This window comes from Schistocerca americana, chromosome 2 (assembly GCF_021461395.2).
Source record: "Schistocerca americana isolate TAMUIC-IGC-003095 chromosome 2, iqSchAmer2.1, whole genome shotgun sequence".
Lineage (NCBI taxonomy): Eukaryota > Metazoa > Arthropoda > Insecta > Orthoptera > Acrididae > Schistocerca > Schistocerca americana.
The window spans coordinates 1,024,722,404-1,024,742,812 of NC_060120.1; the positions used below are offsets into that span (position 1 = coordinate 1,024,722,404).

Below are 20,409 nucleotides of genomic sequence, written 5' to 3' on the forward strand. Positions count from 1 at the left end.
TCAGGACGTTGACGACAATCTGAGGGTTGTTTGAGTGTCCACCTTTATTGTCGAGATGAGAGGGAGAAAGCTCTCTGAGGTAGAACTGGGTGGTTGTTGGTTACAGTGGTAATCTTTTAGGACTAATAGCAGGCTGGGCATGCTGAAGAATTCAGTATTTATTTAAGTAATAGCTTTATTTTCTTTGATAACTTATAAAAGAGGTGCCAGTTCCTAATCCCTTTCTGTATTACTTGTCAGACTCAATTTACTAATATCAACAGGCCACTCGCCTAAGTCTACAAGAGACAATTACTATTCCGAAAATTGTTCTCGTTAATTACGAAGCTACAAGTGCTAGCTGTTCCTTGAGACAAAGACAGATCGTCTCTGTTCAGAGCTATTGCCCAGACATATCTTGCAGTTGCTGTGTGTGTCTCCAGATCTGATCACCGACTTCTCGCTGCGAACATTACTTCTGCATACTCAGATTGCGGTGGACTGCCGTACTACTACTCTCGGACTCCTCTGTCAGACTTCTCCATCAGAATTCTCCATCAATCTTCTCCATCAGACTGACTCTTCTCATTTTATCTCTTGCTCATATGCCGTCTAAGTTGCAGATGACCCTCGATAATAGCCTTTCGGGATATTTCCATTACCTGGTTCCCTTGACACGTAAATACTTTAATGTCGGATTTCTCCTAGAGGTTTCTGCTCGATCTTACCACTTACGGATACTGCAATTATTTCGTTGACGTCAGGGCTTGTATCCCTTGGCGTAGTCTCAAATAGTACCATCACATGTTTAGTCCGTCATCTGATGGGCTACTGGAGGACCCTACTTTACATAACATATGGAACACTTCTATTGTCCAACTGCAGTTAAAACAATGTCTTAATGTGCGTGGTTTGATCGTATACGTCTTATCTCTCTCCCCTTCACAAATATCCTCCACCAGGGTTTCTCAATGCTTAAACTCTGAGGTTTCTAACTTCATGAAGTGACAATTCTTCTCAGTTTATTTCATCTGACAAGTACTGCTTAATAAAATCATTATTATTATTATTATTATTTTGGGACTGGACAATGTATGCTCTCTAATAGGGAATTCTCACGGCCAGAAGACTTCGTGTAGTGTAAAGGTGTGAAGCTAGCAGGCAACCATGCCATGGAGACGCAGTCATGCTTCCTACAACCAACTGAGCGAGTTGGGTTAAGGTGTAGCCTTCCGAGTGGTGGCATGGTCCTTTCGGACTATTGCCACGCTATTTGGACGGGCTGCGTGAGTTATGTAACGATCTTGGCATCAGTGATCAAAGTGAACCTACATCCATATATATGTATCTCTACGTTCACACAGGATAGGCGCCCGCCAGGATCGTCGTATTGTAGGGGTAGCAGTGGTATGTCATACAGCTACCATAGCATAGAACATGAACTATTGCGAACTGGTTACTAGCGGTGGGACTCTAGCCCTCCACTCACACCATAGCATCGATATGCACTGCTCGGCCGATGCCGTAAGAGGATCACTTGGAAGATGGAATGGCGCCGCGTGGTCTTCAGCAACGAAAGCAGATCCTACCTGCACACAAGTGACAGTCCTTCACGCATACGATGTATACCTGGTGAGCGCTGACTTGTAGAGCGTATTCGTCGAAGACACATTGTCTCCACCCCAGGCTTTATGGTCTGGGGTGCGATAAGCTACAACCCTCGTTCACTTTGGTGTGCCTGGTGGGGATGCCAACCAGTTCTCGGTACGTGCAGAATGTTGTTAGACTTGTTCTTTTGCCATTCTTGTAACAGAAAGGTGATGTGTTGTTCCACACACAGCACATGAAACTCAACTCTGCAAGATGTGCAGCAACGTCCCTAGCCACCACGATCTCTGTACTTGTCTCCAATTGAGCACGTGCGGGATGTGACTGGACGAGAATTGACTCGCGTGACTCGTCAGCCAACGGCTGTTACAGAACTTCGAGAACAGGTCGAGCAGGCGTGGAATTACGTATCTCACGACAGTATTCGCCACCTGTACTATCGATTGGATACCAGAGTAGGCCCCTGCATTGCCGCGCATGGAGGCTAGACAAACTTTGGATGTTTTAGCATGGATCGATACCTTTTACGTCAGATGCTCTTTTGCTATTTATCAGTAAATGTAATCAATTCATGTACTCCATACTCACTGTTGCAACAATAAATCTTGAGTGAATTACAAACCTCTAAAAGCGAGTACTGGCTTTTTATATATAGCGATGAGTGTTGTACAGGCTCTTTGCAAGTGGGTGACATAGACTGCAGCATCAACTAACTCAGTGGCAGCATGGTGGGTGACCACTGGTGACGAACGCGACCGTGGTTAATTATGGCAGGGGCGGGCTCATGAGCGCACAGCGCTGCACGTGTGCAGAAAGTTTCATATCAGCGCACACTCTGCTGCAGAGTGAAAATCTCATTCTGCAAATCATATTTGTTTTAAATACAAGCTGTAACGATCGTGAGCGTTAGTTACAATCGTCGACCGGGGCAGTGGCGACAGCCGGCAGGTTGCGGCAGTGTAGTACCAGGCTAAGCTGCGGACGTTGATGAGAAGCGAACACTACGTAGGGAACGTTGTATTTCAAGAACCGGAAAATGCAGAGTGAATCAAGGAAACGGAGAAGTGGAGATTTGCCATCTTTTAAAAAGGAATGGGAGACTCATTTTTTTTTTAAAAAATTCTTTAAGATAACCATTATAATTAGTACAAGTTAACCCACTTCCTTAGCTCATTAGCGGGTCCTAACAGTTATACATTTTTTATTAAATTGTGCAGCTAGTTTTTTAGTTTTATAGTGAGCTACAGTTGCTAACAACAATGGGCATTTAATATCTACATCTAATGTTTGTACCTAATTCCTATAACTAATTGAATTTATATATATATTCTGCAGCGTCACATGTGCGCCAGTGAGAATATAAACCTACTATAATATACCTTGTTCTTCGAGCTAATCCCGAAGAACATGCCCCTGGCACTGGGCAGGCCTCGACGTTATAATTCGCTGCAGTACCTATTCTAATTTCCTATATCTAAGTCCTACAAACTAACTTATCCTACGTCATGTCCGGTGTGTGTCATAATCGGTGGTTGATCCCTACTCCCCCTAGTCCTGCACATGGCGGATTCCAACACGGATGAAGTCGGCCAGTCCACGCACAGGCGGCATGGGAAAAGGGCTCTTGATCGAAATCGGTGATTATTGTCCTTGATATTTACTGTATCTCTCTTAGATATTCAGTTAGAACTTTTCGTGATACCTCGTTTGCCAAGGTGTTTAGGGTCTGAAAAGTTTCCTCTCGTCTGAGCAGTTGATACGTGTCATGGTTGGGTAGTCTGTCTCGTAGTGTGTTTGCGACATCATTGAAGAGGGGACATTCGTAAACAACATGCTCGGGTGTACCCTCCGGATCGCCACAGTCACACGCTGATGTTGCCCTTTTCCCAAATCGACATAAGTACGTCGGGTAGGGTCCATTTTTTGTTTGTGCAAAAAGGTGACAATTCGAAATGTGTAATGTGGTGTCACCGCCAGACACCACACTTGCTAGGTGGTAGCCTTTACATCGGCCGCGGTCCGGTAGTATACGTCGGACCCGCGTGTCGCCACTGTCAGTGATGGAAGACCGAGCGCCGCCACACGGCAGGTCTAGAGAGACTTACTGGCACTCGCCCCAGTTGTACAGCTGACTTAGCCAGAGATGGATCACTGACAACTACGCTCTCATTTGCCGAGACGATAGTTAGCATAGCCTTCAGCTACGTCATTTGCTACGACCTAGCAAGGCGCCATAGCATTTGATATTATTTTATATTGTGGTTATAACATGTACCGTCAAGAGAGATGTTCTACAGTTGTGGATTAAAGTTAAGTATTACATCAACTACGTACTTTATTTGCTACTATTAATTCCTTTAACTGTTCCAGACCTCACGCCAATCTGCGTGAGCTTAACGCGTGCCTTTCAGCTTCCTCTCATTGTGACTTGGCTGTCTTCATAAGGACGTGTACAATTTATTGTCGGATTCTGAGCGGATAGAGAAATTGACTGAGCTTAAGAAGAGCGATCTCACGATATTAGATGAATCTGACGTAAGTTGCCGTTGTCACGAGAGATCTGCGACTTTCTGTCGACATGTCTTTCATCCAACTGATTTAACATTTTATGGAGCACTGCTTTCAATTGTTCAGGACGACAGCAATGATAGCCCAGCGGTACGTGCAAGTTATAAGACTGTGCTTAATATAGCGAGAGCTGGAAAATCATTTGCTGAAGGTGAGTTTATAAAGAGTGCATCAATGACGCTACTGATTTACTTTGCCCACTGAATGCAAATCAGTTTCGAGCTATCACTTTTTCTCGGCGAACTGTGAGTGCTATGACAGGTGACGTTTGCCGTCAATTAAGGAGTGCAGTGCAGGAGTTTATTGCATATTCCATCGCACTTGATGATTCCACATATATTTCAGATACCCCGCAATTATTGATTTATGTTTGCGGCATGGACACTGCTCTGTACATAACAGGATTTTTTTAGATATTATATCTTTAAAAAGCACGACCACCGGCGCCGACATCCTAAAAGCCATTGAAGAAGCTGTCGATTCAGCTGGCTTAAACTGGGAACGTTTTGTGTCTGTGACAACAGACGGAGCACCTGCAAAGACAGGGGAACAAATGGGATTTGTTGGATTACTAAGAAAAAAGCTACAGCGTGCAGAAGAATCATTGTACAGCATCCACTGCATTTTGCACCAAGAAGTACTCTGTGCAAAAGCAGCAAAACTGGGGGACGTCATACAAGTGGTTATTCGGACAGTTAATTATTTGAGATCCCACGGGCTTACACATAGACAGTTTCATATATATTTAACTGAAATTGCGAAAGAGCACGGTAACATACCATATCACAGTGAAGGCCGCTGGCTTAGCCACGGTAATGTACTCAAAAGATTTTTTGAGCTGAGAATACCAATAAATCAGTTTTTAAAGGACAAAGGAAGGTACGACCCCAAGTTAGAAGATCCAGAGTTGGTTGCCGACCTTGCATTTTTAGTGGACATTACCGGACACATGAATGCATGGAACACAAGTTTACAAGGAGAAAATCAGCTAATTTGTGAAATGGCTGAAAAGGTACAAGCTTTCACTAGCAAGCTTGAGCTGTGGGAACGACAGCTCTCGTCAGGTAACGCAGTGCATTTCCCTACTCTGTCTACTGTGCGAGAACAAAACTGCAAAGATTAGATTACATTAGATTAGTACTTGTTCCACAGATCACGAATACGACACTTCGTAATGATGTGGAACGTGTCAGGTTAATAAAAGGTGTCTATACACGATATTACATTACACAGAATATGTTTTCATACTTAGTGCAACAAAAGAGGAATTTTTCAAGCGATTTGGGAATATATCATATTTATCCCAAGCTTTTGAATGGTTCTCGATACCATTTGCTGTTTCTGTAGATGATATTCATCCCAATTTGCAAATGGAATTAATAGATCTGCAGTGTAATTCTCGTGTGAGAGATAAGTTCCTTTAGGCAAGACGTGTAATATGCTTTTATCACGACTTTACACAGGAAGAGTTTCCTCGTCTCCATCGCGAAGCCGGAAGATAATGTCAGTGTTTGGCTCGACATAGGTTTGTGAGAGATTTTTTTCTGTTATGAAAATTAATAAGTCTTGGTTAAGAGCAAATATCAGTGATGAAAATTTATGCAACTCTTTGCGTTTGTGTGTAGAAATTTAGTTCCATACATTAAAAGTATTGTAAACATCTGTGATAAATAAAACGTATCGTAGGTAATAGGTACTCTTTCAACCCCATGACTTCTTTCAAGCACTCCTATTAACCTTATTCCTTTATTCAATAAAGCAAGCTATGAAACAAAACGCATTGCAAAGAAAGGAGCGGAGAGATGGTACGGTGGGGAGGGGAGAGAAGCGGGTGGCCAGTATGCCCCTGTGTGCACGCAGAACACCTAACTGCACGCGTGCAAGTGCACCGCACACGTGCAGGATTCCTGCCCGCCCCTGAGTTATGGCGTCGGTCGATCTTCTCGCGAGGCGACTCATTTAATAGCAAGGCTGGACACTCCACGCTAGGCTCCAAGGTAACAGAGACTAAATCATGCTGAAGTCTACACTCATGCCCTTAATTTAAGGATAATGCTGATACATGGTGAAACAACGCTCTGGTGGGCGATTTGCGCGTTTAAATCACCTCGCGGTTTGACCACGCGGTGCATTTGACCTGCGGTCGTCGCACGGTGGCGCTGGCAGCAGTCCACATACGCAGACGTGTGTTGGTGCATGTCAGAGTACGGTGCAGCGAGTAAGTGTGCAGACATTTCCAGACGTGCTAATGGTGACTGGGTGTTGAAAATCGCTCAAAGAACACATATTGATGACGTTATGACGGGTAGAATACTAGGGCGACTGGAGGCTGGCTCAAAATGGCTCTGAGCACTGTGGGACTTAACATCTAAGGCCATCAGTCCCCTGGAACTTAAAACTACTTAAACCTAACTAACCTAAGGACGTCATATACATCAATGCCCGAGGCAGGATTCGAACCTGCGACCGTAGCAGTCACGCGGTTCCGGACTGAAGACTGGAGGCTGGTCAAACACAGCAGTTCGTAGCATGGGCCCTCCGTGTGCCACAAAGTGTGATCTCAAGATTATGCCAACGATTCCAGCAGACAGGAAACGTGTCCAGGCGCTACAACACGAGACGTCCACAGTGTACAACATCACAAGAAGACCGATATCTCACCATCAGTGCCCGCAGACGGCCACAGAGTACTGTAGGTAGCCTTGCTCTGGGCCTTACCGCAGCCACTGGAACAGTTGTCTCCAGACTCACAGTCTACAGACGACTGAACAGACATGGTTTATTCTCCCAGAGACCTGCAAGGTGCATTCCACTGTCCCCTGGTCACAGGAGAGCCTGTAAAGCCTGGTTGCAAGAACGCAGAACATGGTCATTGGAACAGTGGTCTCAGGTTACGTTCACAGACGAGTCCAGGTATAGTCTAAACAGTGATTCTCGCGGGATTTTCATCTGGCGTGAACCAGGAACCAGATACCAACCCCTTAATGTCCTTGAAAGGGACCTGTACGGATGTCGTGTTTTGATGGTGTGGAGTGTGATTATGATTGGTGCACGTACACCCCTGCATGTCTTTGACAGAGGAACTGTAACAGGTCAGGCGTATCGGGACGTCATTTTGCACCAGTATGTCCATCTTTTCAGGGGTGCAGTGGGTCCCACCTTCCTCCTGATGGATGATGACGCACGGCCACACCGAGCTGCCATCGTGGAGGAGTACCTTGAAACAGAAGATATGAGGCGAATGGAGTGGCCTGCCTGTTGTCCAGACCTAAACCCCATCGAGCACGTCTGGGATGCTCTCGGTCGACGTATCACTGCACGTCTTCAAATCCTTACGACACTTCAGGAGCTCCGACAGGCATCGGTGAAAGAATGGGAGGCTATACCCCAGCAGCTGCTCGACCACCTGATCCAGAGTATTCCAACCCGTTGTGCGGCCTGTGTATGGTGTTTTGTAGCACATTTGTTTCGGGACGGTTTTCTCAACTTATCACCAATACCGTGTACTTACTGATCTGTGCCGTGTGTGTACCCAATGTGCCTATGCTATTAGCGACAGTTTCGTGTAGGGCCACGTTCTGTAATTATTCTGAATTTATGAGCATGGCGGCAAACTGCTGTGCCCATGTTCCTTTAGACAAAGAACGGATGAGCAACCGCAAACCAATGGGAAACGAATGACACCCGACTGAGCAACGAATTAGAGACAGATCTCTGAGGCTGAGTGGTGTCCCTGATCATGCTTCAGTGGCTACACAGCTAGAATCGTAGTCCCGATTTCCAACCCAGCAAGGGGGCTGCACTCATCTATTTTTGTTAAGATTATAATGAGATCCAAGGTCCCTTTTAGCTCTAGAGCTGCCTTCAAGACGTGTCGTCAACGCAGGTAAACGTCTTCTTCCGCAACCGTGTAAGCCGTGAACAAATGTTGAACATAAACAGCTATTTCCTAATGGCCGATATAATGCTACGATTTTCAGTGAAACTGATTTATGAAATTATTCTGACATGACTGTCTTATCCTTCCACAACACTCTAGTATATTCACGATTCCACGCATAATTAATTTACGTTTATGTACTTGCTTAATATACCCTATAATCGACTTGTGATTGCAGTCATTCGATGTATAATTTCATAAACTATTGGAATCTGTGATCTGAATTTATTTGTTATAATTTACACTGTCTGACAAAAGGTGAAGCACCCAGAAAGGAAGGAAGAAAATCGAGTCAAACGGTTCAAATGGCTCTGAGCACTATGGGACTCAACTGCTGTGGTCATAAGTCCCCTAGAACTTAGAACTACTTAAACCTAACTAACCTAAGGACATCACACACATCCATTCCCGAGGCAGGATTCGAACCTGCGACCGTAGCGGTCGTGCAGTTCCAGACTGTAGCGCCTTTAACCGCTCGGCCACTCCGGCCGGCAAAATCGAGTCACATTTACGAAGAAGTTGGCAGTCTGAGTCCATTTATCAGAATGACATTGTACCCCATCTTGCCCGGACACACACCCTCATTGGACTGGGAATGATGTCATTGTTGTGTACGTTTCGTACAAAACGGTAAGGTGAGATGGCTACGTAGTGGTGCGGTAACTATCAACATAGGAAAGCTGGACCAGAGTAGAAATGATTAACTAACAAGTGAACACAAAAAACATCAGATTTACTTGGCTTTTATTTCACCAAACGTACGAAAACTCATTACAAATAATGCAGCAACAAATAAAGTCCTGCTCTCAGTGTCGACAAGGAAGAGGCTCACTGTACTAAGCAAGAACTACTGTGTCGTAGCAAAGAGATTCCGAGTGCAAATGGGTTGAGTGGCTGCCACCGGCTGTCCTATATCACAGCAGCAAAGGGCGTTCCGAGTCCAGAGCCAGTGCAGGCTTGGCTCAGCGGGTCCACAACACTGGGTTCGACAGATACTGTGCAACCACTGTTGCCATCTAAAGGAAACTTGCAATTTTGTTGCCAACTTTGCGACGCCTGTGGGGTGATACTACAGTCATAAATTCGCTATCGTCTCTTGAGGCATGCAAGCCCACAACTCTTGTAACAGGTCCTTGATATCCTGAATGCTGGCAATGGGATGGAGTTGGCATGCTAGCTGCTCCCACACATGTTCTGTGGTGGACAGATCAGGGGATCCTGCTGGCCACAGGAGTACCTCAGAATCGTGCAGTTCACAGAGACATATGCCATCTGTAGACAAGCATAGCCCTGTTTTAAAATTGCAGCATGGTACTGGCATTTCAGAGACAAAACATGATGCTGCAGGATCACCGTGCTGAACCACTATGCTGCCTGACTTCCCACAATCGCTACCAGCCTTGAGCTGAAGTCGTACGAAGTACACCATGACATGAGGAGCTAAGACCGCTGTGCATCTCCAGAACATTTGGAGAATGGGTGCTCTGGCCAGGTCGCCGTCATACTCTCCGACTAAGGTCATCTGTGGTAGTGCAGAAATGCAACTCATCGGTGAACAAAGCGTAATGCCATTCTTTAGCAGTCCTTGGTTCCCAGTCATGGTAACTATTTTTTTTTGTGGTGCTAATGGCGGCCTAAAGCAATTACCTGGTCCGGCTGCTGCCAGTTTCCGACCAATGGTAGGGGATACCACAGAATGTCGCAAGAAGTGCATCACCTGTCCTCAGACGGCCACTGCAGATATGAAGGGGTTGCAATGTGTTTTGTGTACAGTATGGTGAATGTTGTAATGCTCAGATGTAGTCGACTGGAACCTTGACAGCAAGTGTGACTGCCCTGATCACAAGTATGTCTATCATCAAATTCTCATCCAGTTCAACATTGGGCCACTATCTTACGTGAATTCCCCACAAATATGAATATTATACAATTCGATCAGCCACCGAAATGGTGACATAAAGTGAGGTCACTTTAATTTCTGTGAGGCGCTAAAAACACTGATTGACACCAATGTATCTTCAGAGTGATCAGTTAACATCTGACGCTGTACACATCCCTCATACATACACCCTATAAGTCTCGGTAACGGCACTAAACACGAGCAACACTAAAGCATTCGTGTGGCCGTTCTGTCAGTCACAGAGAATTACAGTTCTGATCATATATATACATCCATGCTCATAAATTAAGGTTAATTGCAGAATGTGGTGCCACACAATGTGGCACTATACAAAACTTGCGATAATAGCATAGGTACATAGAGAACACACAAGACATAGATCTGTAAGTCCACGGTATTGGTGATAAGTTGAGAAAAACGTCCCGAAACACATGTGCGACAAATCGCCACTTTTTCCTGCGCATGTACCCCGACATCAATATGGGATATGATCCCCATTCACACGTACGCAGACCGCACAACGGGTTGGCATACTCTGGATCAGGTGGTCGAGCAGCTGCTGGGGTATAGCGTCCCATTCTTGCACCAGTGCCTGCAGGAACTCCTGAAGTGTTGTAGGGGTTTGAAGATGTGCAGTGATACGTCGACTGAGAACATCCCAGACGTGCTCGATGGGGTTTAGGTCTGGAGAACAGGCAGGCCACTCCATTCGCCTGATGCCTTCTGTTTCAAGGTACTCCTCCATAATGGCAGCTCGGTGGGGCCGTGCGTTATCATCCATTAGGAGGAAGGTGGGATCCACTGCACCCCTGAAAAGGCAGAGGTACAGGTGCAAAATGAGGTCCCGATACACCTGATCTGTTATAGTTCCTCTGTCAAAGACATGCATGAGTGTACGTGAACCAATCATAATCCCACCCCACACCATCAAACCATGACTTCCATACAGGTCCCTTTCAAGGACATTAAGGGGTTGGTATCTGATTCCTGGTTGACGCCAGATGAAAACCCGGCGAGAATCACTGTTCAGACTATAACTGGACTCGTCCGTGAACATAATGTGGGACCACTGTTCCAATGAGCATGTACTGTATTCTTGACACCAGGCTTTAGGGGCTCTCCTGTGACCAGGGGTCAGTGGAATGCACCTTACAGGTCTCCGGATGAATAAACCATGTCTGTTCAGTCGCCTGTAGACTGTGTGTCTGGAGACATCTGTTCTAGTGGCTGCGGTAAGGTCCCGAGCAAGGCTACCTGCAGTATTCCGTGGCAGTCTGCGGGCACTGATGGTGAGATATCGGTCTTCTTATGGTGTTGTACGCTGTGGATGTCCCGTGTTGTAGCGCCTGGACACGTTACCTGTCTGCTGGAATCGTTGCCATATTCCTGAGATCACACTTTGTGGCACACAGAGGGCCCATGCTACAACCTGCTGTGTTTGACCAGCCTCCAGTCGCCCTAGCATTCTACCCCTCATAACGTCATAAATATGTGTTCTTTGAGCCATTTTCGACACACAGTCACCATTAGCACGTCTGGAAACGTGTGCACACTTACTCGCTGCACCATACTCTGACATGCACCAACACCCCTTTGCGTATGAGGACTGCTGCCAGCGTCACCATGCGACGACCGCAGGCCAGATGCACCGCATACCCCGAGGTGATTTAAACCCGCAAACCGCTCACCAGAGCGTTGTTTCACCATGTATCAGCATTATTCTTAATTTATGAGCATGAATGTACAAGCCTATGGTGTGTACGTGTATGACCATGTCTTCTGGGTGATTCATTTCTTTTGTGGGGCAGTGTATAACACGCTCTTTCTTTGTGTGTGCCTTCACGAAAAAATCTATGATTTACACACCTGTAGTGACAACTTACTGAGATGTAGAAACAAGTTTTGATACTATCTGTGTGACCCAAGGCTGACAGTTACAATAAATGAATGTCGATACTGGTGACAAGTAGAGCTGCTTTCTGGTAATCATATAAACAACAGCGTTCTCCTACCTGCAGAGGTTGATAATGAAGCCGTCATCGACACCTCTCCTCAGCATGTCCTGCACGGCCTCCCTGGTGCAGATGCTCAGACCCAGCACGTTCACGTCCAGGATCAGTTTCCATTCAGACAGTGGAGCAGCTGTTGGCAGAGTAATTACTGACATGGAAACTGTCTCAAAATAATCCTGAGAAAAATAATAAGTGTAAACACATTTACGGTTCGGAGTCGCAGAAACTTTTGTGAAATATGTCAGCACTATAAGGGTTGCGGCGTTATTCTGATTTACGTTTATTTATTTACACATCAACTTCCGTAGGACCAAATTGAGGAGCAAATCTCCAAGGCCATGGAACGTGTCAGTATATGAAATAACAACATAAAAGTAATAACAGGTAAAAATAAAATATTTATGAACCAAAATAAAGTGAAACCATAAGTTAAGGTAAACGCAATCAACAATATAACATAATAATCAGTTTAATTCTACAAGGAACTCCTCAGCAGAAGAGAAGGAGTTACCTGTGAGGAAAATCTTCGGTTTCGATTTGAAAGCGCGTGGCTTACTGCTAACATTTTTGAATTCTTGTGGTAGCTTATTGAAAATGGATGCACCAGAATACCGCACACCTCTCCGTACAAGAATTACGAAAGTCTGATCCAAATGCAGGTTGGATTTCTGCCGAGTATTAACTGAGTGAAAGCTGCTTGTTCTTGGGAATAAGCTGATATTGTTAAAGGAAACGACAGAAAAGAATATATATTTTGAGAAGCCAATGTCGGAATACCAGACTAGTGAACAGGGGTCGACGTGAGATTCGCAAACTTACACCGCTTATTGCCCGAACCGCCCGTTTCTGAGCCAAAAGTATCCTATTAGAATGGGAAGAGTTACCCCAAAATATAATACCATACGACATAAGCGAGTGCAAATAAGCAAAGTAGACTAATTTTCGTATCGAACGATCACATACTTCAGACACCGTTTGAATAGTAAAAATGGCAGCATTAAGTCTTTGAACAAGAGCCTGAACGTGGGCTTTCCACGACAGTTTAGTATCTATCTGAACACACAGAAATTTGAACTGTGCAATTGCACTAATCAATGCCTATTCTGTGAGATTAAAACGTCGAGTTTTGTTGAATTGTGTGTTAGGAACTGTAAAACCTGAGACTTACTGTCAGTTAGTGTTAGTTTATTTTCTACAAGTTGCACTATTTGAAATTGAGCCAATGTCGCACACAACATCCTTTACTACCAAGTTAGTGCCAGCAGGCATATTATTTATATAAATAAGGAGCAGGAATGGCCCCAACACTGATCCCTGGGGCACCCCCCATGTGGCTGTACTCCACTCAGACCCCACATCACAGCCATTCTCAGCCATAGTTAAATCGAAAAATGTGCCTAGCGTTCGAAACCTTTTGTTTAACCCATCTAGTAGCTCACAGAGAAAAGAGGATATAGCATTTTCAGTTGTTAAACGACTTCTAAAGCTGTACTGTCCATTTGATAGCAAATTATGTCATACAAAATGATCAATTATCGTTACAAACACAGCCTTTTCAATAGCTTTAGCAAACACTGATTGCATAGAAATAGGTCTAAAATTGTCTACATTGTCCTTTTCTCCCTTTTTATAAAGCGGCTTTACTACTGAGTACTTCAATCGTTCAGGAAACTGACAGTGGTCATAGGTGACTTCCTGTTTATCGTAACTTGCAGGAGATAATGTATTTTCTTCTTGCTATTCAGCACACTAAAAGATCTTTTCTTTATAAGAGAAAAACAAATAAAAGGACTTTTTGGTATCTTTATCAGCGAGAACATAATTGAAATTTGCCTACCAGAATCGAGTTCACTATAATGAAGTTATCACCTACCTAAGGGTAAAAGGTACCTAGGAATTAAATGGACCAGTACATTAAAGAACGAGCGCTAATTTTAATGGGAAACCTACAAACAGCACACTGCTCTTCTACAGATAGTAGGGAGAACTGGAAGAATGTAATCTGCTATAGCATGTTAGGTAAGCAAAGACGAGACGGGCTCATCGAGAAGGTCTGAGAGCGACCGACTTGCCCATCTGTTAGCAAAGACTTTTGCGGCCTCGTACTAGGCGTGTTCAAGAAGTGAAACAACGCATTTTTTTCTGAAATCAGGTTTGTTTTAGTCAGGATTCCAGTACACCATATTATTCTCCTCGCCTTTGACTACAACACCTTACTTTTCGACATAATTTCATAATTTCCGTTCATGCGACGGCCTTACGTTACCTTACTGAGATGGCCTGTATATCCGCATTGTACCACTCTACTGGCCGATGGCAGACCCAACGTTTTGCTACAGCAATAGCCTTCCCATCATTCACGTACTACTTCCCGCAGAGTGCATCCTTGGTTGGAGCAAACACTTGGAAGTCGGAAGACGCGAGATCGGGGCTCTAGGCAGGATGAAGAAGAAATGTCCAATGAATTTTTTTTTCAGCTTCTCTCAGGTTCGCAGACGTGTGACTTCTTGTGTTCTCATGGAGATTTTTGTGTTGACGAACAAGCTGAAGCCGTTTCTTCAATTTCCCGAGCATAGCACAATACACTTCACAGGTGACAGTTGCACCATGAGGGAGGACACCAAACAGAAACAAAAGAGCTCCACAAGATCGCCGCCTTAACTTTAATGGCTGAGGTTGCGGCTTTGAATTTTCTCTTCGGAGGAGACAGGTGGTGTGGCACCACTCCATGGATTGCCGTTTCGTTTCCGGTTCGAAGTGATCAGCCCTTGTTTCATCACCTTTGAAGATGATCAACAAGAAATTGTCACGATCAGGCTCTTAAAGCGCAAGTAATTCCACACCAATGATCCTTCAGTGTTCTTTACGGACTTCTGCTGGGCGGCAAGAAGCCCAATCGGCATACACCTCTGAGTAACACAACTGGTGGACAAATGCGACCAGTCAGCGTGCACGAGATCGGACAGGTTTCCGCGACGAGGTTGTGATGATGACAGACGCCTCGCCCAACGACTCTCCGTGCTTTTTTTCACTGCTTGATCTCTGTAGACAGTTTACAAGCGTCTATGAATATCTGCAATGGTTTGCTTTTCCGACAGTAGAAACTCAGTGACAGCTATCTGCTTGGAACGCAGCTCCATTACTGACACCGTTTTGAAGGCTGCGTTTAGTGCCTCCACCAATCGGAACTTCATGAAATTGTAGGGGTTGAAGTGGGGAGGTTCCACGAAGTTGTACAGCAAATTTCGAGCTATGGAAATGGAAATGAGCGTTTGGCGTCATTGGCCTGGAGGCCCCTTACGGGGCAGGTCCGGCCGCCGTTTTTCAGGTCTTATTACATTCGACGACGAATTGGGCGACCTGCGTGCCGGATAGGGGTGAAATGATGATGAAGGCAACACCCAGTCACTGAGCAGAGAAAAACCCCGACCCAGTCGGGAATCGAACCCGGGCCCCTTAGGACGGCAGTCCGTCACGGTGACCATTCAGCTATCGGGGCAGACAATCATGTACAGTGGCTACATCACCGCCAAGTCTTGCTACAACATCGCGGAATGAACATTCATCTTCTCGTGTTACACGACCTCTTCAAACTCGGTAAGCTGTTGATAGTGGCGTCTCGTTGTCTTAGAGGCATTCTCGACTGTCATCAGCTCATTACGTCCAATCTCGAAGGTAACTAACGCTCAGGACCATTACAGTGCGTATTCAAAGCAAACCTGATTTGCAGCCTCGTAGTGGTGCTACTGGCACCACCCTTATACAGCTGCCTTGAACAATGAACTTTCGTTTGTCTCGCACAACTCCTTGATGCTGAGATTTTTTTTCTGTCCATGTAGTTTAATACTGAGTGGACGTCTTTTCAATTTCATTCAAAGAATTTAATACCGCAGATGTAGTTAAGTTATTGTATACACATTATTCCAAGAGGATTATTACAATACTCGTAATGCAACATACTAAAGACTTTTATCAGCGCCCGCATCTCGTGGTCGTGCGGTAGCGTTCTTGCTTCCCACGCCCAGGTTCCCGGGTTCGATTCCCGGCGGGGTCAGGGATTTTCTCTGCCTCGTGATGGCTGGGTGTTGTGTGCTGTCCTTAGGTTAGTTAGGTTTAAGTAGTTCTAAGTTCTAGGGGACTGATGACCATAGCTGTTAAGTCCCATAGTGCTCAGAGCCATTTGAACTTTTATCAGCTCAACAATTCGGACTTGTTAGAAAGTTGTAATGAAATCTAATTTTTTTAACAAAGTGAAAAATGGCAAACGGATACCCCTTCCCGCAGCCACAACGATCCGCATTGGTTGGACCTTGCTGCAGGCTGATCACTCCCCATAGAATCACATATAGTAATCAGAACTGTCGCCCAACAGAATAATGTGATGAAAAGATTGGCCATGAGAAATGAGTTCTGTGTGATGGTTCTCTCAAAAATCATTACTCATCTCGACAAAAAGGGGTTTCATGTATCTGAAGAAAAAAATGTCGGTCACATTGACCCCCAATTTAGGAGAAAGTATCTGTCTCAAATGCATAACACGAATTTTCTGAAACAATTACACTGAGAGAAATAACACAGAACAAATAAAACAACTAAGCTTCATGGATAATGAGTAATCTAATGATTGATTCACTGGACAAAGACCATGAGGATTAAGGATAATCGTTAGACATTCGACATCAAGCGATAACGTTCTTTTTTTCCTTAATTCCCTGATGCCTTAACAGGTGTCCTAGCATCCTGTCCCTTAATCTTGTCAGTGTTTTCCATACATTTCTTTCATCTTCGATTCTGCAGAGAACCTCCTCGTTCCTTATATTACCAGTTAATCTAATTTTCGAGATTCTTCTGTAGCACCACATTTCAAATGATTCCAGTCTCTCTATTCTGGTTTCCACAGTCGTTATTTCACTAACATACAATTCTGTGCTTCAGACATACATTCTCAGAAATTTCTTCGTCAAATAACGCCCAAGTTTAATACTATTAGACTTCTCTTATCCAGGAATGCCGTTTTTGCCTGTGCTAGAATGTTTCTTACGTCCTCCTTGCTCAGCCCGTCATGTGTTATCTTGCCTCCTATGCAGCAGCAGCCCTTGGCTTCATCTAATTCGTAATACCCAATTCTAATGTTAAGTTTCTCGCTATTCTCATTTCCGCTACTTCGTATTACTTCCGCCTTTCTTCGATTTACTCTCAATTCATATTATGTACCAATTAGAGTGTTCATTCCATTCAACAGGTGCTGTAATTCTTTTTCACTTTCACTGAGAATAGCAATACCATCAGCGAATCATGCTTATCCTTTCAGACTGAATTTTAATCTTGCACTTGAATCTTTATTTTATTTTTTTTTAATTTTTTTTTCTCTCACTGCTTCTCCGATCTATAGATTGAATAGTGCGAGTGAAAAACTACATCCTTTTCTTACACCCTTTTTAATCCGACCACTTCGTTCTTGATCTCCCAGTCTTACTGTTCCCTTTTGGTTCTTGTACATATTACATATTACCCATCTTTCCCTATAGCTTCTCCAACTTTTCTCAGAATTTCAAACAGCTCGTATCATTTTACATCGTTGAACGATTTTTCCAGGTCGATAAATCCTTCGAATGTGTCGATTTTTATTCAACACTGCCTTCGTTATCAAGCGCAATGTCAGAAATGCTTCTCTGGTGCTCTTACCTTTCCTAAAGCCGAACTGATCGTAATCTAATAGATCCTCAATTGTCTTTTCCAGTCTTCTATATATTATTCTTGTCAGCAGCTTTGATGCAAGAGCTGTTAAGCTGACTGTGCGATAATTATCGCGTCTGTCGGGTCTCGCTATCTTCGGAAGTGTGTGGTTGATGTTTTTCCGGAAGTCTAATGATATATCTGCAGTCTCATACGTTCTACACATCAACGTGAATAGTCGTTTTGTTGCCACCCACCACCCCCAATGATTTTAGAAAGAATGGAATGTTATCTGTCCCTTCTATCTTATTTCATACTAAGTCCTTTAAAGCTCTTTTAAATTTTGACTCTAATAGTGGAACCCCTGTTTCTTCCCTGTCAACTCTGTTTCTTCTTCTATCACGTCATCAGCCGTCTTACCCCTCTACTCTTTCCATCTATCTGCTCGCTCCTCTGCATTTAATAATGGAATTCCTATTGATCTTTTAATGTTACCACCCTGATTTTAATTTCACTGAATATTATTTTGACTTTCCTATACACTGACTCAGTTCTTCTGACAATCACTACTTCATTTTCGATTTCTTCACATGTTTCATGCAGCCGTTTCGCCTTATCTTCTCTGCAATTTCTATTTATTTCATTGCTAAGTGACTTGCATTTTTGTGTTCCTTAATTTCCCTGAATGATTTCGTACTTTCTTCATTCGTCGATCAGCTGAGGTATCCTCGCAATTACCTTACTTTTACCAACATTTTTCTTTCCAGCTTCTGTGATTGCCTTTTTTAGGATTATCCACGCAAACTGAGAAGTCTACTGAGCCTGAGAGAACATCAAGCCCTTCTCTTCATTCCTTAGCATCTCCGTATCCCACTTCTTTGCAGATTGTTTCTTTCTGTCTCGTCTCTTAAACCTCAGCCAACTCCCCATCATTACTAAATTGTCAGCTGAGTCTATCTGCTTCTGGGTACGCGCTACAATCCAATGTCTACTTCACCATTATGTAATCTAACTGAAATTTTCCCGTATCTCGAGGCTTTTTCCAAGAATGCCATTTGCTCTTGTGATTCACTCGCTGTTTATAGCTGAAAGTTACTGCAGTACACTATTAGTCTTCCTGCACTCTCATTCCTAGTGTCAAGCCCATATTCTCCGCTAACCCTTTCCTATCCGCCTTCCCCTACAATCGCATTCCAATCCCCCATTATTGTTAGGTTTTCATCTCCCGTTACGTACTGCATCACCCGTTCAATATCCTCATATACTTTCTCTATCTCTTCATCTTCTGCTTGCGATGTCGGCATGTATACCTGTACTACTGTTGTCTATACTTCTTATTCCTAGCGAATCCTTCCTGTTACACTATTTTCTGCTGCTGTTATTATCCTATACTCATCTGACCGGAAATTCTTTTCTTCTGTCCATTTCACTTCACTGACCCCCACTGTATCTAGACTGAGCATTTGCATTTCCCTTTTCAGATTTTCTAGCTTCCTTATCACGCTCAAACTTCTATCATTCCACGCTCCAAGTCGTAGGACGTTATCTTTTCGTTGGTCATTTGATCTATTTCTCATGGTCACATCCCCAGCACTATATATTCCGATACGCCGAGCGTGAAAACGAAATTCTTCCAAGGTTTATACTTCGGGTTCCAGTCTTAATAGAAAGGTTGCAGATCTTTTGGATAGACCATGGGTAATGGATCATTTGTATACCCAACAGAAGGATCGTATTAGGGTCACTATCGTATAGTACAGGATCGAACTATGAATACTACACATTTCCTCCTGCTTAGGCAAATGGAGCAAACTTGTTGGTGCCTTTTTGCATTTTTGTTGTCTATGGTGGGCCTTAAGGCGCTTATGGAGGCACCATCAGTTCATGCAAATTTCCAAAAAATGTTATTTATAACATTTTTTCGAAGCGAAACCGAACCGTGGATTCCAAGTCGGTTACGCACAGCAATTTCAGCTATGTGCTGAAATTTTTACGATATACTCCTAAGATACCGATCTCTAAGAGCCTTGAAAAGTTTCTTGGTAGCCTTAATGGTTTCCGAGATACAGAGGTTCTAAGTGGTCTTACTTCTACATGTAAAATACGATCGTAAACTGCGGTGTGACGCTAAATAACCGCAGTAACGTACTCAAATTTTAACGTTATATTCTCTTCATCTAGGCATTTATCTAGAAGTGACATCTTCCCATTTTCAAAAATCTTTACCGAGAAACAACCCAAAAATATGTCTCCGCAATGTCCTTTCTTTCAGGAGTGCTAGTTCTGCAAGTTTCGCAGAAGAGCTTCGGTAAAGTTTGGAAGGTAGGAGGCGAGGTATTGGCACAATTAAAGCTGTGAGGACGGGGCGTGAGTCGTGCTTTGGCAGCTCAGTTGGTAGAGCAATTGCCCGCGAAAGGCAAAGGTCCCGAGTTCGAGTCTCAGTCCGGCACACAGTTTTAATCTGCCAGGAAGTTTTAACCCAAAAATATAGTTTTTGTGTACTAAAACCAGCCGCAGATTCCAAAATGGCTATGCACAGTAAATGGGAGTACTTTTACGATTTATTCCCAAGATCCCGATATAGAACAACCTAGGAAATTTTCTTGATATCTTTATCCGTTTCCGAGATAAAGAGATTCCAAGTTACCGTACTTGTATATGAAAAATCCGGAGTGAGGCGAAAACGTAGTTCGTAAGGTGACGTAAGAGTATGCCATAAAGTATCT

The 20,409-nt window shown here is 44.0% G+C and overlaps 1 protein-coding gene across 1 annotated transcript in view; it reads right to left on the minus strand.

Annotated features, from left to right (window-relative positions):
• Positions 1 to 20,409, minus strand: part of LOC124594643 (dehydrogenase/reductase SDR family member 11-like) — a 117,937-nt gene that overhangs the window by 58,762 nt on the left and 38,766 nt on the right. The window contains exon 3 of the mRNA XM_047133011.1: positions 12,008 to 12,137. Coding sequence (XP_046988967.1) covers positions 12,008 to 12,137 — 130 coding nt within the window. The remainder of the gene's footprint in view (positions 1 to 12,007; positions 12,138 to 20,409) is intronic.